At 25.5% G+C, this 19512-nt stretch overlaps 1 protein-coding gene across 1 annotated transcript; it reads left to right on the plus strand.

Annotated features, from left to right (window-relative positions):
- Positions 1 to 15700: 15700 nt before the first annotated feature.
- LOC145844370 (uncharacterized) lies at positions 15701 to 19136 on the plus strand. The gene is made up of 8 exons (XM_082951767.1): positions 15701 to 15883; positions 16262 to 16432; positions 16691 to 16868; positions 17437 to 17506; positions 17611 to 17687; positions 17818 to 17972; positions 18317 to 18548; positions 18830 to 19136. Exons 1-8 carry the CDS (start codon positions 15734 to 15736, stop codon positions 18868 to 18870), a joined length of 1074 nt encoding a protein of 357 aa, XP_082807893.1. The 5' UTR covers positions 15701 to 15733; the 3' UTR covers positions 18871 to 19136.
- The last annotated feature ends 376 nt before the right edge of the window (positions 19137 to 19512 follow it).

Genomic DNA, 19512 nt, shown 5'->3' on the forward strand with positions numbered 1-19512 from the left:
TTGTCTCAATGCTATGTTAACTTGAACTGAAAGTGAAAGGGTAGTTTTTATTAATTTTTAATTAACTTAAATAAATTGTAAAGCTTTTTTTTATTTAAGCTGTTACTTTCTATCAAGTTATTTCAAGTTTCTGTGATAATTTTGTTTTAAAAGTCATTGGTATAACACAATTCATTTAAATAAACATGTTTCATTGGTATAACATAAACAGTACTACTACCTAGTTGCAAATTCAAGTTATATCTGAAGAATTAATGTTTTTTTTTGCTTAATTAGGATAACTTTATCAAAAACTTTTGAAAAATAATGACTTTTTAAAAGACTTTTTTCAATAATTTAGTACAGTCACACACCAATTTTAGGGATCTTTAAAGTAATATTTTATAGTATAAAAAACTGTATTTTAATTTCAGATGCTAGTTCCATTATAGGACATAACTGTCCATAGCAATGTCAAATTAGTTAATACTTATATTTAGCTTCACTAAAAAGGCCTAATTAAAACAAAAATAAATACTTGGAAATCTTAAAAGTATTTATTTCTTTTTAAAAGTGTTCATTCAGATGTTTATGATTAATATCATAGTAAGGTAAATATATTCATTTTTTATATACAACAAAAAATCAATGACCAATAAGTCTATCTCTATACTAAGTCTGGTAACCATAATTGTGAGTGATCACATTTATTTTTTTATGGGAGCTAAAAGTATGAACTATAAATATTTTTTTATTGAAATAAATTATCAATTTTACTTTGAGATATAGTCAGTATTATAAAAAAACTAAAAGAATAAACTTTTTCATTTTCAAACTTGTGGCAATTTAAGTAAAGTTGGGTCATACTTGTTTTGTTTTTTGATACTTAATCTGAGAAAATGCTCCTAAAATAGTTTTTAAATATTCATTTATATGTTGTGTTTTAAGCTTATCAAAAGTTATGTCACAAAAGCTCCCAAAAAATCCTTCTTTTGAAAAAAGACTTTATCTCAAAGATACTAAAATTGTTGAATGTACTTTTGTAATTAATAAGAAAAGATTAATCTGTGAAAGTTTGACAAAGGTTGGTTAAAATCTTTTAGAAGATTGACATTTTATGAAACAAGTTTTTACTTTTTAGTTTGCATGCATATTAAAAAAGAAGTCTATTGAGTTGACCATTGATTACCTTAATCAAAATTATTAATCTTTTTTTTCAACTACAGAAATAGTTTTTATTATCAGTAACCTTAATTGCTTTTCACAAAATTTTCAAATTGTTTTCATCATAAGATCAGCTAATACCGCTTAGGGATACTTTTTCATAACAATAATTTGTTTTATTTAGTTAAATTTTTGAAAAATATTAAGCTTTAAAATAAAAAATTAAGAAGATACAAACTTTATTTCATTTATAACTAAGCTATATAACTATGTATTTTACAATGTTTTAACTTACATGCAAAAACTAAGGACTTTATATATATATATATTAGACCTTTTAAAAGCTCAGCAGTTAATATTGTTTTGCTTTAAAATGTAGAAGTAATTAATATGCATTAAAGAATGATGGGGAGTCTTTTTAAAGTGATCACTATTTGTAAATTGGTATCATTGTTAACAATTTTAACAGCTGAACAAAATTTTATAGTCTTTTAAATATAAGATAGAGAATGAGATCATAAGATTAGTATATTTTGCAGAAGGTACAAACTATAACATTTAAAAAATTTTCTTCAATAAAAAAATATACTTTCTTATTAATATTAAGCAATCTTCTTTTAATAACCCTGATTTATATTTGGCACTAGAGGCTTTTATTCAAAAGATACTAAACTTTTTTCAAGGTTGTTCTTTTAAGTTTTGATAGAGATCTACTAAGCAAAGAACACAAACTCTATAGAGTTAAATTCATTTAAACTGGTAATTGTGAAGGTTGTTAACATTCTGTTATCTTTAAACGCATTTAAAGATACTTAATGAACATTATTGACATCCAAAAAGCTAAAACATACAGTCTGTTATTAAACTTGCTCTTCAAAGTTTACAATCAAAATCACAGATCTAATATTAAAGACAGCTAATTTCTTTAGGAATACTGTAGTGCATAAACAAATATCACCATTCTAAAAATCTAACACACAACTCACTAGATAGCACTGTGTTTACAATTTTTATCAGTAGTTTTGAAACTTTTAAAAACAACACCAATAACAGGGTTGCCACTCTTTTAGTCAAAAAAAACTGACCTTTAATAAACCTTAAACTACCCTGAGTTACCCTGTGTTTTTTTTCAAATCCTTTAAAAAAAATTTGTCACTGGCACTAACTACTTATACCTCATGTTCTTTTTTTTTCTTAATAATTATAAGGAAGCTTGTATATGAATGCTTCTGCATTGGATGTTCACTAAACTCATTTAAATGTTTTTTTGATCTTAAAACCATCCTGAGATTTTTAAAAACTCAAAACTGCCCTGAGTCTCCCTGAGATTTTCTAGAGTTTCAAAATATCCTGAGTTTCCTTGACTGTGACAACCATGCAACAAACAATGAAATGCTACAGCTGCAGCTTATCATCTAAAATAAATCTTTTAGGTAGGTTTTTTTGAAAATTTATTTTACAGACAGATAATTGAATTTTATTTTTATTGCTAAAGTCAAATTCTTAATTGGTAATCATATTCTGACCGGAATGAAATTACTTATATTTTTAGCTTTTGTAACCTGTTTATTCTTTTTTATTTCTATTACAACAGATTATATACTGAAATAAAAATGTTCTAGATAATACTGCTAATTTTCTAATTTATAACATGTTAAATAAAACTAAAGAATCAACAAAGTTAGCATCAAAAACAACTATTTTACATAAAAAACCATATTAATACTTAAAAACATAATTAACTCTAACTGATACAAAAACAATTAACTCTTTAAGAACTAAGTTTTAAATATTATTTCAGTATATACTACTGTGTCTACTATTTTAATTCTTTTGGGCTTAAGCTAAGCTATGTTGACCCTTAAAATTAATTTTGTTTGAACTAAGGTTATTCTCTATTGAAACAAGACCTGGACAAGCCATTTAAAGATATCATAGTGGTGTGCAATAGATAACCAAAAGGTTTTTATGTGCACCAGGTCCTGGGACCAAATATTTTGAGCACATTCTTTGCCATTTAATAAACTATAGTAAATTAGAGTATAAGAATATCTAAAAATTAAGAGTCAAATTAGGTTTTTGATTGACTCTAGTGCAAAATATAGGACTCATTAAGTATAATATCATTAAACTAAATATTAGGATAAAATTTAATTAGTTTTAACAACAACAAAAAGATACTTTTAGAAGTGTTATTAAATTTATTGACAAAATTTAAATTATTTTTCAGAATTAATTTATATATAGTTGAAAATTGTGATATATTTTTGAGAAGGTTTTAAAAAACAAACTACCAATTATAAGCTTTGTAATAAGTAATGTACAACTTCAAACACATATCAAACCACTGGTAGCTACGGATGCAGTAGTAAATTGTGATTTAAACATTGACAGTTAGAACAAAGCCACGATCAGAAGAACCTCTTTTTACACCTGCCATCTGTCAAAGATAAAAAGAGAAAAAATGAAGACAAGTATTGGGATCGCAGCTGCCAGTTAGTGGTTAAAGTTTTGCTGAAAGTGATACTAATGGCCAAAATGGTAAAGAGCTTTTAAGGCCATTCCCGGTTAAGGTTATTTTTTCAATCGTGTAATAAAAATAAAACTAAAGTATGTATTTCTCTTTTCAACAAAAGGTTTTAACGAATACTTATATAAAACAATTGTAACTCAATAATTTTTAATTATCAAAAATTAAAAAATATTGTATTGAATTTGTTTTATGTCATGTACAGTTGATAGAATAATTTTATGATATTCATTTTCTGTTTGATAAACATATGTAAGTATGTAGTATAGTTTTTAAAAGTTTTATAAAGTTCAAACTACTGAATTAATTTTAAGTTAAAAAAGTATGTTTCAATTTCTAAATACTTTAAAAAAAAGTTTACATATCTTTATAGTTTATACTTTATTTATAGTACTAACAAAAAACTAATACTGGTTTATAAGATGTATTTTTTTAATTTTACTTCACAACAGTAGTAAAAGATGTTTAACTAATTTATATTATGATGTTTCGCCGTTGAGCTTTTCAGGCGTTATCTGATCGTAATCAGCATGAGTCTTTCTGACTCACCCTATCACATCAAACGTTTCCATCATAACCGCTTGTAGTTTTATTTTTCACTTTTAAAAACTCGAGATAGAAATAATTGCAAAATTAGACAAAGCTTTTTACTTAGAGTTTTGCCTATATAGATCATTAAAATACGTATTCTCATCTACAAACCAAGCACATTTAAAAGGAATATTTACAGTTACAGAACGAGTTCAACATACTAACCGTAAAATATGCTTTTGTTAGTTGTTTTAGTATCATTAACTAAAAAGTTTAAAAGAATAAACTAAATAAAGTAAAAAAATTGAACTAAACAATTTTTTTAACTTGAGTTGAAGGTTTTTTGAATCTTAGAACAACTAATGCTTTAAGATGTTATAAAAAAAAAATTATTTTGCAAACAAATTTTTATTTTTTGAATGCAGTTGGTTTTTGACTTTTAAAAAGCATTTTAAATTTTAATTTCAAAACATACCTAAGTTAAAGTAAAGGGTTCGTTCTAAACTATACTTGTATAAAAATTTGTTTTACTGTTTTATATCTAACTAAATTAGTAAAAAGAAGCATCATTTGTTATAGGTTTTTAAATAAACTTTACAGTAAAATAATCTGTAAAAATATAAACAAATTTTTATTTAATTTTCTAACATTATCTAATATTTGTTTTTTGGTAAATACATTTTAAAGGTAAGAATGAGCACTATAAAAAAAAAGTTACGATAATGAAGTAGGAACAAACTATATATTTATGATAAAAGTATTTTGCTGAACCTAATCATTCAATTGGTTTTAAACCTATTTAAACCCATTATCTGGACAAGACGTTAAAAGGTAACCAAGCGGTGTGCAATTCGAAAGGTGTGCAATTCGAAAACCGAAAGTTTTTTCGTGCACCAGGTCCTAGGACTATAAATTTTAAGCATTATTTTTTTTGTCGTTTCATAAACTATAATAATAAAAACTAATCTCTAAATAGGAACGTAAATGCTTTCAATGCAGTACTACTTTTTAAACTGCTTTAATTTAGTAATTGATTTGTTGGAATCTATCTAAATTATATTTTTAAAGGGTTAAAAAGTTTTGAAAACTTAAATATTTTAAGAATAAAAGCTAAACTTTAGCATACTAGATTTTAAAAAGAAATTACTTCATGGAGTAACTATATTATTCCACACTAACTTGTTTTTAAACGCAAAAATTAAAATTTAATTGTTTTTTTTTTGGTTTGAGCGATGAACCAATAACTAATAGTTTAATATAAAGTAGCAATGACTTTTAAAATCACAAAGATCTCTAATTAAATTAATTAACTTTTAAATATATTTCAACTATAAGGTTTAGAATAAAAAGTTAAAACTAATGATTTAGACTAAGTTTTAAAAAGTCTGAAAGGTAGCTGAAATTTCTACCACTTTTAATTATTTATTGCGTAACATTTTTTACAAATCTTACTTAAACAAACCATAAGTTTATTAAAACTACCTTTATTATAAATAAATTGATGTTATAAAATCTGTTAATATTTAATACTTGGAAACAAGTACTGTGTGTAAACAGATTGCTCAAACATTAACTAGTGTAAAGCAAAACAAACGTTTTTGAATAAACAAAAGTTCGATAAAGCTCGAAAAATTTGAACTACCAAATTTTTCATAATAACTATTATTTTGAGTACTTAAGTTCAATTTTTTTCCTAAAGCACTTAATCAGTATAGAAGCTAGTTTTTTTTATATAAAAGTTTAGATTCAGTAAGTGATTAAATGTTTATACTACATGTGCACAACACTCTAACTTTTTTAAATATAGATTAATTTTTTTTTCGGTATCATTTGAAAAACAATTACTCATCAAAATAAGCAAAAGTGCAAAGTTTGCTAAATTAAAGTATTTTATACTTAATCAGCGTTTTTTGTTCAAAATATTTTGGATTTTTTGTTTGTTTTACATAATACAGATACTTTTTGCTGAAGCTTCTACTATTCTTCTGTTTATTTAAAAATATCACTGTTTAAACTAACTTTAACGAAATAACTATCATTTTCGTGTTAACTTAACTAAGAAGTTAATTTGATCTAAAAAACAAAAGATAAAATTGCTATAGATTTTATGAAAATCTATAAAACTTACAACTGTTTTAATTTAGAGAAAAAAAAGTCATTTATTTTATTGCTTTGTAAAAAGTACTTGAAATAAAATGTAAAATTTTCAAAAACCTAGAATACTAACAATCATTATTTTATACAACCGTTTTTCATAAAGTAGAGTTTTAGTATAAAAGTATTCATCGTAGGTTATTAGTATACATTTTCTTGTTTGAACAAACACTTTATTTTTCTAAATTGTGAAAATCACAATTATAAAAAACTTTTTTTTGTAAGAAAAGTCTTCATTTAAAGAGTTCACTAAGATATGTATTGTCGTTGAATTTTAAGATGTAAGTAGTAGAGTTTTCATCATAACGTACTTTATTCAAGTTTATTTCTAAATTTATAAAGCGTAAAGTTTTACATTACTACTTAATTTGTTTCTTCACCTTAGTACCATGATTTTTTAACTAAGTTTTCAGTAATTTATTCTTTAGATGCATTTACTTCTACAGGATTATACCATTTTCCTAAAATTTATTTCAATTTATTCAAAGAATAACCTTCTATAGAGATCAAATAATTTTTATCTTTAAAGTATTTATCGCTAAAGCAAACTACGAGCTTTTGTTTTTATACTTATTGTGTGAAAACAGTGTAATAAAAATATTGTTAAAAGAAATTTTTTTCATTTCATTGATAGATAAAAATATAATGGGATATAAAAAATCTTTTTTTTCCTTATATAAATATTTATATTACGTTAAAAATAATCAAACTGGTTGTAAAAATAACTTTTATCAATAACAACGAGTAAAAGGAGCAAAAATAAAAACTTTGCTAAAATTCTCAATGTTAAGTGTTTTCGTAAAAAAAAAACATATAAAAGCTACATATTGCATAGTTAGATGTAAAAGTCAAAGCATTTAAGGTAGTTTTTGATGCCAAAATGCACCCACAAACCACGACTGATAATTAAATACATTTTAAAGTAAAAAATATTAAGTATAAAAATTTTTTGTACATGTACATGAAGTTAACATCTTTATAAGTTAGTTTTTTTACCAGTTATTTACAAACGCTGAAAACATATTAAATTCTGGTAAAAAATAAAAAGAAAAACTTCGATTTGATGTTTTAAAGTATAAAGTAATTTCAATTGTAGAAAAAAAAATAATATTAGGAAGCAATTAAACTTGCTTTTGAAAAATATATAACTTTTGCAAAATTTATTCATGTCGACTTCAAGAAATTCTGTAATTTTTTATAATTAAGTTTTCGTATTGTACAAACTTAATGTGATTATTCATTTACTTGTAGTTAAAAATATTATATTACTATTGTTTATCATACTTTTATTTTAAAAATTTTTAAGGAATTTGAGATATTTGACAGAACATCGGCAATTTTTTTACGTATAAGATGGAGAAATCTGACCTTCCCTATCCTCATTACCCAGAACCCGGCAGTTACCAACAAAATGTAAACGGTAAGTTAATAATTACATTATAAGAAAAAAAAATTTACTGTATAAAAAGTAAGTAAAAACTTTTAAGCGAGGCTGTATTTTAGTTAAAATTTTGTTTACAAACCTAACACACTCACTAATTTAAAATTTCTTCTATTGTAGGGTATCCTGAGCCCAATGGCTATCAACAAAATGTTAATGGTAAGTTATGAGCTATTTTGTGAAATTTTTAACTTAATATTTTTTCAAAAGCAAAAAAACAAAGGTGTGAACAAAGTTTTTCATGTTTTTATTTGTGTTAAATTTTATATACTAAAAATCAATAATCTAATAAGTCTAAATCTAAACTTAAACTATTTAGATCAGCTAACTCCATCTGCTCCAACTAACAAAGATATGATGCAAAATCAGAATGAAGATTTCACCATTGTAGGCTATGAGAATCTACATACTGAAGGTTTATTTTACGAGTATTCAAACCTTAGCTAAGATATGTAACATGCTGGCTTTCTAATAAAACTAAAAAAATTACTGTATGATTTAGTAATGTTTATACGAAACCGTTTTAAACAAAAAGTCATCTTAAAGTTTTATTTTCTATGCTCTTAAACGCGTTAATCTATTTTTACCTTCTATAATGTTGAGTGTAAAAAAAATTTAAATTAAATTTTAAGTTCTGTTTCTAGTAAAAGACTTAGGATGAAGGAAATTATTCATTGTTTTGGTACTTATATATTTTTAAATGATAAAATATTTTAATATGACGTTTTTTTTACCAAATTACTTGGTGTAATAAACAATCAGCTTGAAAAGCATTCGACTTAAAAATAAATTAGCGATTAGTACTTTACAAAACTGAAAAGCAAAAATTTAAAACTCAACAGTTATATATATTTTTTTATTTGAAAGTTTTAAAGGTTCAAACTGCCTTCCACCGCCGTACGAGTCAATTGATGCTCAACAAGTTAATTTCACACCTTCTCAAAAATTGTTAGTTTGGTTGATTTATACAAAAAAAAACAATAACAATTTTTTTTTTACAATTTACGAAGTGATTAACTCACAGCAGCTTATAATTTTTTAACTGAGATTTTTAAAAAGTCTCGAAGTATTTTAAGTTTTACTTCCAGATAAACAACCGAAGTTTTAAAATTTTGTTCATATCAAAATTTATTGGCAACTAAAACCTTTTTATATATTATTCTAAAAACACATACTATAAAGTAATGAAAATTTTAGTCTAAAATAAGTGAGTTTATGCGCTTTTAAAAGCTTAATCAAAAAAGTTGTTGATAAAGTAGTTGAAATATTTTTTAATGTAACACTTTAAGCTTTATTAAGAAAATGGTACCCCAGCTTGATTTTTTTTTAATGTTAAAGTTCGCTTTCCGCTGAAGAGGCAAGGGAGTGTTTGATTGAATTCGTGAACGAACATTGCTGCTATGGTAAGAAGCCATCAAAAGAACTTGAATTCACCGACATCATAAGCACCTCAGCTCTTCATGTTAGTTTCTTGAATAAGCACTAAAAAGTTTATTGATAAAAGAAACTTTATTTTAATCGTTTTCTACAACAAAAAGCTTTTTAAATTATTCTTTCAATTGTGTTCAACAAGAGAACACTATGAAAACTTCATATAGCATATATAATTTGTAATAACTTTGTTTTAAAATTACACCAATTTCTTTCAAACGCTTAAATAAACTATCTTTTTAGTTTTTAATGCTTTTTTGGTTAACAGTACACTTTTGAGACGTATGTGGAAACCAGAACTACAAAATGGAACAAGGTGCCTTACTTTGGTTGGTTTGTTGAAAACTATATTTAGATTTAATAAAAATGATATATATAAAGTTTTATTAAGTTTTTGTTAACTTTTACTTAAACATATTTTTAAGTTCATTTTGAATACTTTTATTGATTTTTATTTTCTTCACAGTTTTATCTTCTAAATGTAAAAATCAACTAGTATTTTTTAGTTTGAAAACCTTACATAAATATAATATTATCTCATTAAACAATGAATCTCTAATATATAATTAAGCTAAAAATAACTTTGTACAACCATACTAATAATAAACAGTTTTTTGTCAGAATTTATTGGATAACCATAATGATTAAATCAATATTTTTGTTATCGGTCTATATTACAACAAGTTGAAAACCCAACAGGGGGTTATATCGACGGGCCGGAGAACGGAAGGGCACTGGGTCCGTGGGAAATTGAACAGTACTGCGGGGAATTTTTCAAAAACGACACTTTCTACCACGAAACTCCCCATACTGCTCACGTCAGGGTAATTTACTGTTTGCCGATATTGATATTTTTATTGATTGCATTTAATTATTTATCTTAGCCCATAGAAAGTACTGAACCTAACAAAGCTTTTAAAAGTTTGTAGTGGTGCTGCTTTTGATAGGCAGAGAAACTTGTCAGTTTTACAAAACATAGGTTATAATTTTTTCTGACGGCCTTGCTTGTATATATAATTAGAAATTAACGCTTAATTAAGCTATTTTGAGGTTTATTTGTGCTATATATTTTTCTTTCTTGGCTTCTGTTAATGTGCCTCATAACTTGATGCCCAGGTCTAAGGTTGCATGATAACAGCAAAAACAGTCGAATTTACTTTTTATATGACAGAGGTGTAGACACTGCAAAGGGTACGGATTCAATTCTTGCGGCAGTTGTAATGCTAAAGGGTTCATCTGGTGCACACACTGCAGGCATGGGGAACACGGTCATGGTCGCAGGCATCGTCATAGACATCATTCTGGTGAAGAACATTGTCATCATTGCAGAGATGGAAGACAAAAGTTATTGAATAAACTACTTTATTTAAATTTGTTGAACTAAAAAAATCATTATACATTTTCAAGTATTTTGGTATATATTTTATAACGTCAAATATCTGACTTTTTAAGTTTACTAAAATATAATTCCTTTTTTGTATATTTAAGTTTAATAAACTAATCATTTTTCACAACATTGAAATGCACTATCTACTTTTGTTTAAAATAAACAGTTTAGTTTTTCAAAGTCTGTATACAAAAATCAATTTCAAAATTAAAAATGCAATATCAGTAATTTTTATAAGGTTACTTCAATACTATTTTCACTTAGATTTTATTTTTATAACACTAAAAAGTTTACACTTTATTACTATCCAGGTGTACTGTTTGTAATGGAATGGGTAAAATTCCTTGTAATGTTTGCGATACTGCAGGAAAAGTTAAAAAGTACATAGAACTCAAAGTTGAATTGTTAGTTTTGATTTTTGATTGTTCAATAACTTTTTATTACGAATGTAAGTTTTTTTACAAACTTTGTAAACATAAAAAAATATGTTCAATTTAACTGTTCTCAATTTGGTAGAATTATAGTTATAATACTTATCGGACAACGATAATCCATAAATTAAACTTAAACTAATGTTGTTTAATCAAACAATGTTCACAGTAAAAATCACCAACTTTCCCACGTGATTGAGAAAACTGACCTACCAGACGACCTGATTCGAGGTGTGAGTGGTGCCGTTGAGTTCGAAAGTTTATCTAATTTAGTCAGTTTTATTTTACATTAAAAAAGTTTATACATGCGTATTAAGTTTATTCTGTTAGCATCTTATCAATTTAAAACACTGTCCAAGAGTATATATTATGCGTTATGTTAATTTAGTTGTACACAATACGGAATTTTTTACAGAAAACGTTTATAGTTGCAAGAAGTAGAGTTTGAGACTGATGTTTTTATCATAAAATAAGAAAATATATATTAACCCACGACTGGGAATAGAAGATTGTCCTTAGATCTTTTACTAATCAGAGTGGTTTTGAAAAACCATCAATGCTCATAACATCATTACATTATAATTTCAAAAACAAGCTTGTTCAAAAATAATATTCATTAAAAAAACAACAAAAGGTGGCGCCAGTTAGCGGATATCCGAACAACGAAATAAACAGAAGGTCGAGCGAGTTTGTAAGCAGGCATGTTCACCTTCAGAACGATGGAAGGGTTTTGCAACAAGTATGTCTTTGTTTACCATATCGTTTTTCAATCATATGACTTTTTTTTCACTTATTAATTACATATATATATATAGAAAATAAGGCAATTGTTTAAACTCAATTACTTTTTACAGAGCCAACTTGAAGGGCTTTTAAATATTTTTTAAGTAAAATGCGATTAAAAAAATTCTAGAACATATGTTTCATAAAGACAAAAAAGATTGTCTTTAATCTTCAGCTAGTTCATATATATACATATATCTATATATATATATTTGTTGGCTTTAAAAAGTATCACCTTCAATATGTTTTAATATAATATTAGTTTTATACTTTCAGAACTTATAACAATACTTCACCCAAAGTTCTCATTAACTTTAACAATGCCTTTAATACATGTTTAAGCTAAAGAGCTGTAATTGTAGTTATTAATTTGTTAAAGAAGCTTTAAAATTTTTATTAAATGTATTTATTAATTTTTATATATATCTTTATATTAATGACATTTTTATAGAGGCACAAACTTCAGTGCGTCCCTGTGTTCGAGTGTCATTTCAAGTGGAAAGACAAAACAGGAAGGTTGAAAAGTATTATTTAGTTTTATAAAAGTAACATTTTACTTTTCGAAGTAAATTGTATTCCCTTACTTTTTTTTTGTAAACTTTTACACTTTTTGATTTTGATTTTTTAAGCTATCTAAAACGTATCTATTAGTGGTTAAAGAAGTAAGTTTTAAGAGCTTAAATGCTTTTATAGAAGCTTTTGTTATTTTCCGTTTATTTTTAAGATTACTTTTTTACAAACAGCTTTGAAATGACAGCAACAACAGTAAAGCTGCATAAATTAAAAAAAAAATTAACTACGTATTTTTTTAACACTTATTCAAATGAGTGATTAGTGTTATCTTAAACTACTATTTTTTGAAATTCACATTACATAAAACATACAGGTTTTTATTCAAACTAATATATAATACAGAATGTGGGTATACGGACTTGAACACAAAGTCTTCACAGAAGATTATCCACAGACATGTTGTTGGGGCTGTAATATTTTATAAAATAGTTAAAAAATAAAACCAATACATTTTTTATGATAACTTGAATACTCAAAACCTATAAGTCTTTCTTTGGCTAGTTTTTAAACTTAAATTTTTTTTAAATAAGTAAACTATTGTTTTCTTTTTAGTAGAAAGCTATTTTAATTGTAGACATAAATTTCAGCTTAAAGATAACTTTCTTTTTTAATTATTTTCATATGTTTTAGATTTTTACTATTGCATATTTTTTGAAGATTTCTAATACAGTGTTGTAATCATTTATATTGCAGTAGCTGTACTTCGCGTTTTAAAAATAAATTGAAGTTTTATATACAGATTAATACTTGTAAGTTCAATTGTACATGTTAATAGACCGTGCAAATAACTAAATTATTTTTAAGCTTTCTAAAACCTCAAGGTTAAAAATAAAATTACCCATCTCTTGTTTATTTAATTTAGATATACGGAAATAGAAGTAAAAGTAATTTTGAACGTTTTTTAGCTTAAAAAAATACACATAAAATTCATATGCATGTTTCAGTTTTTAGTTTTTGTTATAAGATTTCATTTTGTTGCATTGAAAAGCATATCATATGTATAATCAAATAAAATTTATAGTATACTTCAAAAACACTCAGGTAGACAAGTCCAAGTAAAAAAAAAGATTTTTATATCAATAAAAAGTAATTGAAACCTTAAAGCTTTGTAAAACTCAAAGTTTGACGTTTTAAATATTTTATTAACCTTTAAGTTTTAAAGTTGTTCTACTACGTAGGAAATCGTTTTTATATAGTACTGAAACATTAATTATATGTTGAAAAAAAAATTACTTATAAAAATGTGTTTTACGAAAATTATAATCTTTAAATAGCATTGACGCAATTAGCAGATTTAGACAACTATAATTTTGAAAAGAAGCAGGCGTTATTCTTACGTCATAATTGTCAGACTAGCACAAACTTGTCGCATTATGATTATTTCTTTTGTTGAAAGTGATTAGTGCAGGAGTTAAGACCTTGTTATTCCAGTTTTGTTTTGAAGTTCATTGTTAAATAGCATGTAAATATAAAAAGCTTATTTTAAATTTGTTTGTATAAAAAAAACTTAAAACATATTTTTATTCAATCAAAAACCTTGAAACTTTACTGCAATTAAAAACAATCGTCTCACGAATTAAAAATAAATTTTATGTTAAACTCATCTGACAAATAACTTCATCGTGATTTTAATTGTATTCTTCTATGAGTTTTTAAGGATTGGTTGTTTAAAAAAATATTAAAAATAAGTGTAAAAACAATTAAATGACGGCTAAAGTGTGCTCAAAGTTTACTTTGAATTCAAACCACATTAGTAAAAGTCGTACTAAAATAAACTGTAAAAATGAAAGAAGCTTTTTATGGAAAACTAAAAACTAAGTTCCATCATTTTTCGTTGCTCTAAAACTTTAAAAACAAACCTTCAAACAGACATTCCTATTGTACAGTAGATAAAAATAGTTCAACATGTATACTTTAAAGCTTAAGCAAGTAGCACGCAACATGCTTTTAGTCTGCGTTTCTCGTATTGCTAAAAGTTGTGAGAAACCTTATTTGTTTTACTGCCATATGCAATGATGTTTTTAAATCCTATGACATAAAACATTCATTATCGACAGCTACATTAAAACAACATAATAGATCAATAATGCGGCAAATTTAGAACGAAATATTTTGTAAGTCTTCTTTGTTGAAGCTCAAATTTAGCTTTAAATTTTGAAAAAAATGTTTAACTCAAAAGTAGATTTTTAAAACCGTGTTTTTGATTGATTATTGCTATATTTTTATAGAAATATCATTAATCTTTTTTTACAATCACAACTTTATTTAATAAGATAAACTTACTCTAAAATATTGTATGCTTCTCAAAAACAGTTTTTACTGATAGTGTGTAACAAAATAAGTTTAGATTTTTAACTAAATATTGTTTACATTATTGCACACAAAAATAGGTTAAAGTTTAAGGTTTTTTTATTTAGAAGCTTTCACATTTGTCTTATACCAGCAGAATTAAAATCAATTCATTTGGTTCATCAATCTATTAAGTAGTAATCCGTTCTAAATTTATTTTTTAGTGATGTATAAACGTTTTTTAAATAGAAATATAATACATCTACCTTATAAGTAGATATTTAAATGTAGTTTGCTACTAGTGTTATATTAAGAAAATTTATTTTAATTTTTTTTTCTTCATTGTTTTAGTTAATTTTTAATAAAAGTTTGCTGTAATATTTTTAAGTGTAAATGAACCAAAAAAGAATTTTTGATACTATAAATAACATTTATTTTGATACTGCAAAATAAAAAGTGTATAACATGATATAAACTATAAAGCTTTGATAAAGTTAGTTTTTATTAAAAGGTAGTTCATAAATTTAATTAACTTTTAAATGGTTAAATATATTTTTTAAGTATGATGTTCAGATTAATAGCACTACTAAAAAGTAAACCTAAAATCGTTAAGTTCACAATAAGAAACAAAACTTATATTTTTACTTAGTTATAATAGTATATATGTATATCATTGTAAGGTTCTTTGTTGATTTTTATTATACACCCAATAAAAAAAGGTTTATATTATACAAAAAGGTTTGGTCATACCAATTTGATCATCAGACCACAAGCCTTCGGTAGACGGAGACTGGTTTCGTCCTGCAAATGACATTTTTGATGACAGGACAAAACTGGTCTCAGTCTACAGAAGGCTTGTGGTCTGATAATATAATTGGTACTATCAAAGTTAACTCGAGCTTATCTCATGGCATACGAAAGTCCAGGCTTAGGCTCTGTAGACTTTCGCAGATGTTTTCGCTGGTCTATTTTTATATATTGAAAGCTGTACAACAACAGTTTAAAGTTTAACTTAATAGTTTAACAATTCAAGCATCACCATGTGTGAAATGAGCAAGTTTATTTCCAAGTCACTGTTGAGTAATACTGATAAAACGAAGGGCGCTAAAATATTTCAGAAGAAAAGGAAAAGAAGCGAGAAGAATTTCAGTTTGGTCGGGTTCGGCTCCCAACCTGTAGAAGATGATGAGGTAGTAATTTCGTATAAGCTGTAGTTTATTTTAGAAACAAGTTTTAGTGGTTAATTTTTTTTGCAAGTTGGATTTAAATTTTAACCCTATTAATTAAGTTTAGAGAAAAAAAAACCGTTTATGGGTTTTCTTTTTAGTAAAAACAGCATGTATTTTTTAGATAAAAACCTCAATTAAAAATAATTGGTTTTTCAAATCGTTGCTAAACAAGAATTGTAAAATGAATTTTTAAATATCTTTTATTTTTCTTGCGTTGAATATACACTTTCACTTTTGATAGAAAAATAGATAATTCTTTGAAAAGATAAAACCATTTCTTAATAATTGTTATGCGCTGTTTTTACAAACAAGTAAAATTTTTATTTAAACTAAATACAGTTGCAGTCGTACTACAGCTCCAGGAGCGCATCGAGATGCTCAGGAACCAAATCCATCATTTCATCTGAAGACGAGTTGGAAAGTGAAGAGTTGAGCGAGGAAGAAGAAATCACTCCTCCATTTCTAACAAAAACCAATGAAAAAACGTCCGACTTGAATAACAATAACAATGTATGCTATGTTGAACTTTAGTTAATCTATTTAATTGACTATATTTTAATAACTTTTACTTAATTGTATTTTATTATTTAACAAAAGTTTTTATTAAGTAAAAACTTGATTAATTCCTTAACCACCTTTTATTACTTAAAACTAACTATTATTAATCGAGATCACTTTTAAAAGTGTTAGATGTACTATAAACTCTTAAAGTTTTAACACCGAAGTATAAATTTAAAGTCAGCCCATTAGTTTTGATTGTCGGTTCAGATAGAGCCTTTAGAGTCGAAAGGTCGCGGAGCCAAGCTTTTTGAGAAGAGGCAGCAGCGAATGAAGAGGTTCGTACTTGAGGACAAAGAAGAAGATCACTTCGTGCAATCAACCAGCTTCCAGCTCAAGTCTCCAAAAGACTCCAACAGTTCCCATCCGCAACCAACGTTTGCGTACTGTGAGTTTGAATTTAACCGTTTTGTACTATTATAAAACAAGTTAGAAAAAAGTTAGTTTTGTTAGTATACACTTGTACAGTTAGACTGTACAAGTGTATATCAAACAATGAGCAATTTTTGAGTATTTCTATTTTGAAAGAATATAGTATCATGTAGCTTTAAAAAAAGTTGGTCTAAAAGTTCAACTATTTGCTACTTATAAAATCTAAAAAGTCAAGTATCTTGGTTGTAAAAGTTGTTTATTTTCAAAAGATAGTTTTTTATAAATTTTTAGCAACGCATTTTTTATAAAACTTCAGTCAAAGTTACCACCAAAAAACTTTAAATTTTATTTAAAACTATTTACGCTTACAATAAATATTAAAACCTATAAACTTATTTTTAGTGAGATACAAAATGTTTGTAGTGTGTTATATAGATTTTTAATTTAAAAAATAAGTTAAAATATAAGATTATGTCAATTACAGTACTCAAAAAGTTTTCAAAACAATTATACTAAAATTAAGTTATATAATTCATTCAACAATGTAAAAACTATTTATTACATATACTTTATTTCTTTTTCAGACACCGATACTAGCAAAACCGAAAATCTACAAACAAATTCTGTTTATTCACAACCTTTTCCCAACGATTAGTAAGTGAGAATTTTGAAAAAGTTGTTTTTCATTTTGTCATTTTAGTTTCAATTTTTATTAAGTAAAAAAATAAAGCGAATTGATAGTACCAACTTAAATACAGTCCACAGAAATACTTTGATCCGGAAAGAGTTGAGGAGCTGACTAAAGCTGCGATTGAAAAGCGAAAAAATTGTCAAGGTTGTCATAAAAAAATTGTTTTGTAAACTTAATGTATAAATTTATCTCAATTTTGAATTAATGTTTTCTTAATCTTATCATATTTGTTGTTTATAGGAAAAAACATTAAACATTTTTTGTTGATTTTCAGCTGCTAAAATGAAGGGAAGGGGTTTCAAGATATTCGAAAAACAAAGGATAAGAATGAAACGGTTTACCAGAGAAAACGAAGCTGGTTTTGATGAGTATGACAAAAAATTAAAAAGTCTTGACGATATTATCCAAAGCAAAACAAGCATAACACTTGTTAGTTTGTCTTCTTTTAAAATGAAAAACTCTTTTTCCTCAGATTTAGTAAAAATCTGGGAAAACTAAAGACATATTCAACATTTGTTATTAATCGTTACTTTCTCTATAAAACTGTTTTAGATCTATACAAGTGAAATTAAGAGCAACAACTGGTTTATATAAACTATGAAATAGTAAAAAACAAGTTTGTAATTTTTATTAAGATAGCGAAAATAAGTTAAAACAGAGAAAAAAAATACTTTCAACTTAAACAGGTATAAAAACGCTGTTATTAGAACTAAACGTTGCTTTTTAAACAACAAGTATTTACTTAAAAATTATTTTACCATCTAAATTTTTAGAATCCAGCCACGAATACTTCTAAACACCCTCCGCCCTCGGATCAGGACTTTTTTGTTGTTCCTTACAGGCAGCAGTCTGATGATAAAGATGAGGATAATGAAACGAATCAAAATAATGACAGTTGTGAAGACAACAGTGAAAATGAAAACGGTCAAGATGACAGTAGTGCAAGTACATTCACTACTACAATGTCGGCTGCAACTATTACAATGAAACCAGTGTTTAAAAATGGTTAGTCGTAAATGTTTTAAAGTATAAGAACAATTTTTTTTTTGATTTTATGCATACCGTTGGATAATAAACTTACGAGGAAACATGATAAACTTGTGTATAAGGTACAAGCTCTGTTTATTAACTTTTTATAAATTTTCATCGTTGACAATTTTTTAGCAGAAAACTAAATAGTTTTTAATATGTGTAAGCAGAAAAAGTGTTTCTTAACTACTTTTTAAAATATACAAAATATAATGAGTTTTAAGATATATCTTTTCATTTCTTTATCTTTAAAACAGAAAAATCAACTTTGAAAATAAAGATGTCAAAAATCAAGTAGAGGAATGAGCAGAGTTATGTATAGTAATGTACTCGGTTGTTACTTATTAGTTTTTTGAAGTAAATTAACTTTAGTTTTTATAATGTCATTTAACAAGACAAAATTGTAGTATTAATATATGTTCTTAATATGAAATTAAAAATTTTAGATTTCATTTTTTATTTTTAAAGAGTCAAACTTAGTTAAGTTATCAATTACTTAACTTTTAAACAATTTATACTACTACTATTTCTTTACCGTACTTCTCTTTTGATTTAATTTGAAAAAAAAATAACGGCATAGATGTAAATTTTAAAGATACACTTGTTTTCATTTTTAACGGTTTAAATCATTTTAAGTTAACATTGTTTGTTGTATTTCATTAGTTTTGTTTATAAATTTTCTATGCTAAAAGGTTTTAAAATTCTTTGACTAGATTTTAAAAGTGTGAAACTTTTCTTGATCAAAAAATTACTGTATTGAAAAAGTGTAATGTCCACAATGCTTAGTTTTTGTTAACAAGTTTGTACTCCTGTCAAAAAAAATGTACAAAACGAAGTTTATTCAATGTACCTAAAACTTATATGATCAAGTAAATAAAAAGTTTGACAATCTATTTACTCAACATAACAGTTCGCTTACACAATAACCGTTAATAAATTG

The sequence above is a fragment of the Thalia democratica genome, chromosome 9 (genome assembly GCF_965202585.1).
Source record: "Thalia democratica chromosome 9, ktThaDemo2.hap1.1, whole genome shotgun sequence".
NCBI lineage: Eukaryota > Metazoa > Chordata > Thaliacea > Salpida > Salpidae > Thalia > Thalia democratica.

Coding starts and splice junctions, on each gene's coding strand:
- LOC145844370 (XM_082951767.1), top strand. CDS start 15,734: ATGTGTGAAATGAGCAAGTTTATTTCCAAGTCACTGTTGAGTAATACT. Junction 17,973..18,316: donor GCAAAACAAGCATAACACTT/GTTAGTTTGTCT, acceptor CTAAATTTTTAG/AATCCAGCCACGAATACTTC. Junction 18,549..18,829: donor GAAACCAGTGTTTAAAAATG/GTTAGTCGTAAA, acceptor TCTTTAAAACAG/AAAAATCAACTTTGAAAATA.